This window comes from Diabrotica virgifera, chromosome 8 (genome assembly GCF_917563875.1).
Source record: "Diabrotica virgifera virgifera chromosome 8, PGI_DIABVI_V3a".
Classification (NCBI taxonomy): domain Eukaryota; kingdom Metazoa; phylum Arthropoda; class Insecta; order Coleoptera; family Chrysomelidae; genus Diabrotica; species Diabrotica virgifera.
In genome coordinates, this window is record NC_065450.1 from 20,387,911 (window position 1) to 20,398,581 (window position 10,671).

Consider the following 10,671-nt stretch of genomic DNA (forward strand, 5'->3'; position numbering starts at 1 on the left):
TATTCAATTATCTATACAGTACTATAAACATTAAGATTATTAAGACTATGTTTTCACTCTAATGGCATTAAAACAACATAATGCTATTCTACACCCCACCAGAATGAAAACAATGGGAACCTTCTCTGGTTACACCTCCGAGGCTTCTACAATATGCAAGCCATACGGATGCTGAGACTAAGGAAGATGAGGAAGTTCTACAATTTACAATTCACGTCCCATCTGCTCAGCGCGGTAAAGTTCCAACGAGAATGGTTCCCTTCGTACTCCAATCAGAGTAAATGTAAATCAAAAATAAATAACCATTTTCAATTTCGTTGCAAAACGAAAATAAAGCCGAACCATATTCTAGTCCAATCAGAGAGTGCAGCAAGCATCTCATTATTAGTCTCTCATCAGGAGGCACATATGCTGCTCTCCCTGATCCAACCAAAACAAACACCAGCTTGCAGTCCTGGATTGTAACGAACGAAATGGCATAGATGCCCTAGCGACAACTGCTACAACAAGACTAAGTTTTCACTCTAATGGCATATAAAACAACATAATGCTATTCTACACCCCACCAGAATGAAAACAATGGGAACCTTCTCTGGTTACACCTTCGAGGCTTCTACAATATGCAAGCCATACGGATGCTAAGACTAGGGAAGATGAGAGAATTCTACAATTTACATTTAGAGGAATTAGAAATGAGCGAAATGAATTGAAAACAAACATACAAGACATACTAACCATATGGAATAAGCACTATAAAGAAAAATTCGAGGCAAGTAACCAACAAAATGAGGAGAGAGGAGAGCAGGCAAGAGAAGTGGATAGAGACAATCGAGTAGACGAAATTCATATTAAAGTTATTGAAAAAGGATTGGCAAGAATAAAGATTGGAAAAGCGGGAGTTGCCGATGACATAGATCCGGAGATGATGAAGTACGTGGGAGAACGAGGCAAGCTTTGGCTACTGGAAATAATGAGGGAAGCATGGAGAACAGAAAAGATACCGGAATACTGGAAAGAAAATTTATAGATACCAATACACAAGAAAGGAGATGAAGCGGAATGTGATAACTATAGGGCTATATGCTTATCATCAGTGGCATATAAAGTCTACACCGGGATAATAGAAAGGAAGTTCAGGAAAGAACTGGAAGGAAAACTAGAACAAGAACAAGCGGCTTTTAGGAAAGAAAGAGGAACAACAGATAATATATACATATAGATTGATTCTATAAATAGAGAAGTAATATGGTCAGTAATGAAAGATCTGCAAATCCCGCAAAAGATAGTAAGCGTGGTAAGAAGTATATATAGAAACGTACTTGCTAAAGTACAAATAAACGGAAACATATCGCCAATAATAAACCTAAGGAGAGGAATAAAATAAGGGGACAGTCTCAGCCAAGTTTTGTTTATATTAGTAATGGATAGAGTAATGAAGAGCGCTAAAAGAAGGTCAAGGCAATTACAGTCAATAATAGGGTACAGGAATTTAGTACCAGTGAGAATGGAGGGATTACTATATGCAGATGACTTAGTAATGATAGCAGACAATAAAGAGAAAATGCAAAAATTAATCGATATCTGGGTGGAGGAAATAGAAAATTTGAAAATGGAGGTAAATGTAAAGAAAACGAAGACCATGATAGTATCCCAAAATAAAAGGGAAGAAATAAACCAAACGATATTTAGGTGCAAAAACAAAATAATAGAAAGAGTCTCGACGTTTGAATACCTTGGAGTAATAATATCAGAGGATGGAAAGATAGATCAAGAAATCTCTCACAGAGCGAAAAAAAGCAAATAAGATCTACTATGCACTAAATAAAACAATGTTTGGAAAGGAAGAAATAGATAAAGAAATAAAACTGAAGGTATACAAAGCAATCTCTGTACCAACTTTAATATATGCAAGTGAGACATGGGTAAACAATGCCAAAATAGACAGTACAATAAACGCAGCGGAGATGAAGCGGCTAAGAAAAATAGCAGGAAAAACGAAATTGGACAGAATAAGAAATGAAGATATTAGACAAAGACTGAAACAGGAATCGATAATAACCAAGATACAAAAAAGAAAATTAAAATGGTATGGACACATTAAGAGAATGGACCAAGAAAGACTACCAAAACAGGTGATGGAATCGAAACATATGGTAAAAGAAGGAAAGGGGGGCCAAGGAAGAGATGGATCGATCGGATTATAGAAATTGGACAGGAAAAAGGAAAACACATCAACAAATTAAAGAGTTAGTAAAGGACCGCAATAAATGGAAGAGATGAATAAAAGATGAAAAAAACCTCCGACGCCCCTGAGGGGCATAAGGAGTTTCGAGAAAGAAAAAGAAGAAGAAGTTTATATTGATTGTGAGTCCCCAATTTTCGTATTCTTCGGTTAACTTTCGGATCATATAATCATTGTACACATTTATGTACATGTTCGATATAGCGTTGATGTATGCATTACTTAGGCCTGCCTTGGTCAATATTTTAAACAATCTTTGATACTGTATCATACTGGATACTGGATACTGTATCACAGGTCTTCTCTAAGTCAACGAATACTAAATGAGTCGGTAAATTTCTGGCCATTCTTTTTTCTATAATTTGTTGAAGTATAAAAATATATTATCAACACAAGATCTGCTATCCACTCAATCCACTCCCAGTGAGCTAAAAGACTTCGTACAAATGCAGGCGGTTATGCCACGATTTACCAGTTTAAACGCTGGTAAACTCGCGGTTGCATATGTACGATGATGAGCGGTTGCATTTGTTTCTATGTTAACTTGAACCGCGACGTCGACGTTGGCAAACATCTTTAACAATAAAAGTCTCTGAACAAAAGGGTCTAGAAAGATTGCAAATCTCATACTCTCATAGCTCATGAAATTCCCTACAAAATGATGTGCAAATGAATGCAAGGAGCTTAAAGGAAGCCTAGTTATTAATAAAAGACCAAATACATTTTTTTAGAGATAATGTTTGAAAATTACGGAGCGTCTAAATTTTGAGGTTTTTTGAGCATTTATTCTTTTATACACGCAGTGTCTGCTTTGTATTTACATATCGGGTAGCAAAACTCTCAATTTTGCTGATTGGGGATGGACAAAAGTGAATGGCACCTTGGTACCAAACAAAATGACGGATATTCCTGCACCAGAAGAACTACTTAAAATGATATTTTGCAATTGCAAAAAGGGATGTGGCTCAACTTGTGGGTGTCGCAAACGTGGACTATATTGCAATAAATCTTGCGGTTCTTGCTCCGGTGAGAGCTGCCAAAATTTTCTTCCTGTCGACCAAGAAGAAAAGGAAGTTGATGAAGAAGAAATAGACGAATTTGGAAGTTGAAGTTAAATTATTGATATATACTTTAAAAATCATATTAATGTTATACTTAAATTTGTTGTAAAAAATATATTTTTCAATATCATCAAAATGTGAAGTTTAAAAAGTTTAATTTCCCTCAAACGTATATTTTTATGGGATACAAATTTTATAATTTTATCATTATATCATAAGCAACAATTAAATTTCATTTTCTTAACGAATTCCATTACTTTAAGCTTTTAGAAAGATTTTTTCCTTAATTTTTATGATAAGGGGTAGTTTTTAGGGGTTCAATCAACTTGTATGTATCAGGTTTTTTATATTTTAATAATATATATTTTTTTCTATTTAAGATTGAATATCAAATGATTTCATAATCTCAGCTATTTTTTTAATAACTGTATGAGGGGTAGTTTTTAGGGGTAGTTACATTATAAAAATAGCGAACTATGAGTTACATTGTAAAAAAACAACAAAACTTTAACAGGTTTAAACATATTGATGTCGACAACTGCTTCTATTTATTAATTTTAAATTTTTTCCCAAGTTTCATTCTTAGGGGTGGTTTTTGGTGGTTGCATTATTAAAAAAATTAAGTGTCAGATTTCTTGTATATACTTGAAGGAAAGAAATTCTCCTATTACGATCCAAAATAAAAAAAATTCATGTTTCTTGACCATATTTTTTAAATAACCTTTGTATAAGGGGTTGTTTTTAAGGGCTGGTGAGCTGTAAAATATCAAAATATTAAAGCCATGATTCAAAGCCATCAACATTTAACATATTTAAACATAATTATGGCCCATTACCGCTTTAATTCGCTAGTTTTCAATTTATTGGAGTGAGGGGTAGTTTTCACCCCTTAAAAATAAAAAGCATACTTTGCGACCAAGTCAGGCTTGAAGAGGAGGGTAAAGTGAACTTAATTCCAAATTTTCAAAAAGATCGATGAAGGCAATTAGAATTGCGAGGTTTGCATCCGTTTTAAGCTTGAATGAATGTACTATAAGGGTAATAACGCTTATACTCCTGTAACTTATACATTTCCTTTTTGTAATAATAACATAATTATAAATAAATGTATGATTATGTTTTTCTATTATTTAAAATACTTATTTTCGTTAATATTTTTATTTTTTTTTTTTTTAAGGTATCAAGAAAATGTTAGGCGAAGTTCTAATCTTCTTAAAGACAGACCAGTAAAACCTATGGATTTAGTTAAATATTGGGTGGACTATGTAATACGTCATAAAGATCTATCTCATATGAGGCTATCGGGCATAGATTTGGTATGGTATCAATACTATTCTGTAGATGTAATATTGCTGTGGGGAGGAGGTTTCATTGCTGTGATATATTTATTACGTAGATTTTTTAATTTATATGTATATAAGTGTTTTGGAAATGCAAAAGTTAAGACTAATTAAATCAGAATGTTTACACAGTTTTTTTATTTACTGACACCCTTGAAATAATTTTATCGCAAAATTAATTTATCTTTTCTACCTTATTGTTCATGCCCTCATAATATGTTTTAATTGACTGTAATACTTTTTATTGAATACTTTTTCTAGCAACATTGCATTGTATGCAAAATAAACGATGGAGGAGCTCAAAATTGCGCATATATGCAAAATAAACAATGGAGGAGCTCAGTAATCAACGTGAAGACAAAACCATCTGCAGACTGTGGTTTCGGTCACAAAATATTACAAGAAGAATTTCGCATTGAGTTACACAGTAAAACAACTATAAATAAAAGACAAAAATTGGTTGCAAAACACCCAGTAAATTTAGGGAAGCATTAGCAAAAGCTGACTTATCAGTGACTACCGGAGATCCTGACAAAACGTGGGTCTGCACAAAGAAGTGGATTACTGAAACCATCAACAACACAAACGCCAAAGAAAAAATATATAAGAAAACACATTGGATAACTGAAGGGACTCAACCTTGTAGAAGAAAGACGGAAACTTCAAAATGGCATATCAAATTCAGTAAAAAAAAAGAAATAGAGATAGGCTTCATAAATATAACTATCAAACACTTGTGCAGAAGGGACAAACATATTTGTATTAAAAACATATGTGCACAAATAGACCACCGGAACATGCTGACCACCAAGAATCTAGAGAATTTTTCTCAAAAGTCAAATCATAGATATTTCTCAAATATAATATTGGAAATACCATAACAAACCCAGAAGATACCGCAGCGGTATAGAAACAATATTGCGAAATACGATTCCGTACTAACGGCCCAGAGAATAATATAAAGAAAATGAGTAAGAAATACAGAGAAAATAAATATAAAGAAAATAAACCACAAATATTGAAATCAGAAATCAGCAATAAAGGCGGCGATAAAAAAGCTAAAATTCAGAAAGGCAGAAAGGAAAGATGGAATAACAGCTGAGACACTTAAAGAAATGGGAGAGATAGCTGACGTAATGCTTAGATTGTACAGTGAAATGTGGAACACTGCAAAGTGGCCAAATGATTGGGGTAAACTCAAGTTTATTTCCATGTATAAAAAAGGTTCACCGACAGATTGCCGCAATAACCGTACAATAGCATTGATATCCCATACGAACAAGATACTTCTAACCATCATCAATGAAAGATTCAAACCAATTCTCTTACAATGAACTATTTTCAATGGGAAATAAGCCACAATTTTAACAAAAAAATAATTTTATTAACGTTTCGAAGCCCAAATCGGGTTTCGTTGTCAAAATACAAAATACTACTGGTAAAATACAAAATACAAAATTCGAAACGTTAATAAAATCATTTTTTGGTAAAATTGTGGCTTATTTCCCATTGAAAATAGTTCATTATAAAAATGCTACAAGGAAATAGCTTCAGAACAACAATTCGCTTACCTACCACAAATTACCCAACCCAACACCAGTGCGGATCCGTCCCAGGTAGAGGAACAAGACAACACATTCTTAATATTCGTCCAATTATAGAAATATGTCGAGAGTTTAATACAGAAACATATTTGTTGACGCACTCCAATGCCTTCTGTAACGAACAATGGGATAAAAGGTGGTATATACTTGGACAAATGGCTACGACAGACGATCTGAGCGGTTTATTACAAGAACTGTATATCTGTACACCTGACAAGGCGGGGCAACTATAGGAGGAAGAAAAATGAAAAACCTACGTTATGCTGATCACACGGTTATATTGGCGTATTCATCAGATGAACTCAAACACTTTATGAATAAAGTAAGTTATCAATCGGAGTAGCACAGAAAACGACAATAAATATGCTTCCCATACCACCAGATTGACAACAGGTGGAATACTTTCTTTGGTTACAACCTCCCGAGATTTTCAAAAATTATAAATCAAACAGGATGCCGAGGAAATTAAGATGAGAGAATTTGAAATAATTCTCAACCCATCTGCTCAGCGTGGTAAAAGTTCCAACAAGAAAGATTCCTTAGTACTTAACAGAAGATTAAATGAATTAAAATGTATAAACATTTTCAATTTATTTGCAAAACGAAAATGCAGCAGCTGCATAATACTCTGGTTAAATCGGAGAGTGCAGGAAGGGTCTATACCGGTTTCGGAGGTGTTCCTCCTCATCAGTAGTCCCATATCCTCTTCTCTCCGATTTCCCCAGGCATCATACTTTGGGCCTTTCCGAATTGCAAAGAACGAAATGTCACGGATGTACTCGAGCCATCTACCGAAAAACAAAGTAAGTTATCAATCGAAGTAGCAAAGAAAACGACAATAAATATCGTTCGACAATAAACATAGTAAGTAATCTTTCTTGTTGGAATTTTACCACGCTGAGCAGATGGGTAGTGAATTATTTAAAATTCTCTCATCATAATTTCCTCGGCATTTGATTTATAATTTTTGAAAATCTCGGGAGGTTGTAACTAAAGAACGTATTCCACCTGCGGTCAATCTGGTGGTATCGGAACGATATTTATTGTCGTTTTCTGTGCTACTTAGATTGATAACTTACTTTGTTTTTCGGTGATGGCTCAAGTACATCCGTGGCATTTCGTTCTTTGCAATTCGGAAAGGCCCAAAATATGATGCCTGGGGAAATCGGATAGAAGAGGATATGGGACTACTGATGAGGAGGAAAACCTCCGAAACCGGTATAGACTCTTCCTGCACTCTTCGATTTAACCAGAGTATTATGCAGCTGCTGCATTTTCGTGTTGCAAAGAAATTCAAAATATATACATTTTACTTTATGAATAGGCTGTGCACGATGAGTACGGAATATGGATTGAAAATAAATATACAGAAAACCAAAGTAGTGATCATCGACAGAGCCAGAAACAACCAAACAAAGATAAGAAAGATGGCAGGTTACGAAGTGGTCACACAAATTAATCACTTAGGCTCCGTCATCACTAACACTGGATGATGCGAAGACGAGATCCATCGACACATCACAATGGCCAGATCGGCAACAGTCAAACTCACAAAAATATGGAAGAATACTGAAATTACAAAAAACACAAAATTACGACTTGTTCGAGCGTTAATATTTCCTGTCGCCATCTATGCTTCAGAGACTTGGACCATTAAAAAATCAGATTCAAAACGCATAATGGCATTTGAAATGTGGGTCTATCGTAGAATGTTGCGCATACCATGGACCGCACATCGCACAAATAATTAAATACTAGAAGAACTTAACGTAAAAACTAGACTTATCACAACTATCAACCAATCCTCAGATATTTTGGACATATAACTAGAAGAAGTGAAGGCATGGAACGAATGATAGTTGAAGGAAACGTAGCGGGTAAAAGATCCAGAGGAAGAAAACTAGCACGGTGGTCGGGCCAAATAAAAAACATGACTGGTTACTCATTTTCCGAAGCAAAACAACACGCACAGGAAAGAGATAATTGGACAGAAACAGTCAAATAAATTACATGACGCCACTACATCCTTACGAAGGAGAAAAGATATAGGAGGATGCAAAATAAAGCCAACGTTCAAAGAATTTAAGTCAAATATGCAAAAACAAGCCACAAATAAAGTGATAATCTATTAAGAAATACAATGGAATATTTTCATCAAACAAGATACCACACCGAGAAGGTACAGTAAAACCTGTCAGTAACGGCCACTAAAAATGAAAGAACTATTAGCCGATATAGAAAGGTGGCCGGTATTGCGAGTTTTTGTAGTATACATATAAATTGGTTTGGGGAATTTTTAAACTGGCCGTTAGTAGAGGTGGCTGTTTTTGGAAGGTGGTCGGTAACACAGGTGTTGCTGTATAATGTTTTTCACACTACCTCACTTAAAACACTAACAAGATAACGAATCCGCCAATTCCAGTGGAACATGTATGTGTTCGTTACTACAAAATTAGAAAACATGCTTAAACAATGCGGCTCGAAGGACCATTGTTTCAGTATGTTTGAGTTATTATTCTAGACTATCAACAAAATAAGAAAACTAGTTAATGAAGAAATCTTAGGTAGTTTTTCGGTCGCTATCTACGGTTTGTAAGTTAGTATTAAGTCTCTCCTATTTAGCTATTTATAGATAAAAAAATTGATAATTGTCAGTGTCAGTAGACAAGTAATAAAAAGTTGGAAAAATTGTAGAAAAGTACGAATTTTAATTGTATTTCTATTATTCAGTTGCAGCTAACCTAATTAGATTGTTTTTTTACTTCGAAACCTGGCAAGTTAAGGAGTAGAACAAGATAAAGAAGTTTTTCCAAAGTAGAACTTATCTTGTTCGAAGCATTTTGGTGCCGAAACCCGGGACTCGAAGTAATTAAGAAGAGGTTAGCTGCTCTCCAAAGGAAGGAAACAGTCATTTTAAGTTCAAAGGTAAACTACTGTCTAAAACAATGCCAGCAAGAGGTGCCCCAGCTCCAGAGACAGAAAGACAACCAATAGACAATTTAGGCCAAAGAAGCTCAGTGTCACGAGCTTCATCAGTATACTCAACAAGGAGTAACCAGTCCATAATTGACCTTGAAAAAGAATATACCTAAAGAGTCAACCTTTCCGAGACAAAGGAAAAGATTTCTGAATTGAAAATTAAGATGATAGAAGAAGAAGGAAAGGTTGAACAATGCTCTGAGGACTTTTCTACCCTGAAAGAAATCTCTCCAGAAAACCTGAGTGTAGATGATGCTGAGAAGATAGTCAAGGTACAAAAAAACCTGCAAGAAAGTAAGAAAACATTGAGTCACCTTCAGCTAAAACTACAAGGCCTTCAATCGTTAAGTTTAATTCAAGAAGAAAGGCTTAACAATCTTGAAGAGCTTAAAAAGAAAAAAGCTAAATTCATTCGACAATCAATCGCTGAAGACCAGTATTTGGGATCTGATGATGATGGTGAAGTTATCGAAACCAATCATTCAAATGAAGTGAACATACAAACTGAAGTGGAAGAGATACCACAAGTTAAGGATCTACCAGAATCAAACGAAATAGAAGACAAGCGATGTTACCTGCCTCATTTCTTTGACTTTCACCCGAGTAAAAAGCCCATACCTGTATTTGATGCAGCTGCAAAAAGTAAAGGAAAGTCATTTAATGATTTCGTTTACACTGGACCTGATCTGCTACAACAACTTGCTGCTGTTCTGATGAGATTCCGAAGACATCGATTTGCTATTTCTGGAGACATCAAGCAGATGTTTCACCAAGTTGCACGGAGAAAAGAAGATCGACCAGCCCAGACGCTTTTGTATCGTGAAATGAATTGTAATCGAGAACTCCAATTTCACATCTGTTGCTTTTGTGATGCTAGCGAAGAAGCGTTTGCAGTTGTGGCTTACGTACGAGATCATGCGAGAGGGAGCTTAAACGTTTCAATCATCGCAGGAAAAGGAAAAGTAGCAAGAGCCAAAGGAATGCCAATACCAAGATTGGAACTCGATGCTGCTGTTGAAGGAGCCAAGTTGAAGGCGTATGTGGAAAAAGCTTTTGGACAAGAACTTAACTTTGTGAACTCTTTTCTATGGATTGATTCAAGAAGTGTAATGTGTTGGTTGACTTCACGAACGGGAAGATTCAGCCAATACGTAACCAATCGAGTAAACCCTATTCTGGACTATTTTACGTTGGACCAGTGGAATTGGAACAACACGGAGAAAAATGTTGCCGATGATGCCACACGCTCAAGAGGCTCAACAAAGATGTCAACTTCTTATCGTTGGCTTAATGGAAGCAGTTTTCTAAAATTGGAGGAAAATAAATGGCCAAGGAGTTCGACATTACCAACCGCTGATGATAGTCTATTTGAGAAACGGGCAATAATCAGCTTAATTTACGAGAGGGAGCCGTTACGGAAAATGCCTGTTCCGGATGTCAAGAAA

General features: G+C 35.3%; 1 protein-coding gene across 1 annotated transcript in view; it reads left to right on the plus strand.

Moving 5' to 3' along the window:
• Nucleotides 1–9,339, plus strand: part of LOC126890103 (UDP-glycosyltransferase UGT4-like) — a 109,156-nt gene extending 99,817 nt beyond the window's left edge. Inside the window, exons 5-6 of the mRNA XM_050658951.1 lie at nt 4,481–4,695; nt 9,200–9,339. Coding sequence (XP_050514908.1) covers nt 4,481–4,695; nt 9,200–9,339 — 355 coding nt within the window. The remainder of the gene's footprint in view (nt 1–4,480; nt 4,696–9,199) is intronic.
• The last annotated feature ends 1,332 nt before the right edge of the window (nt 9,340–10,671 follow it).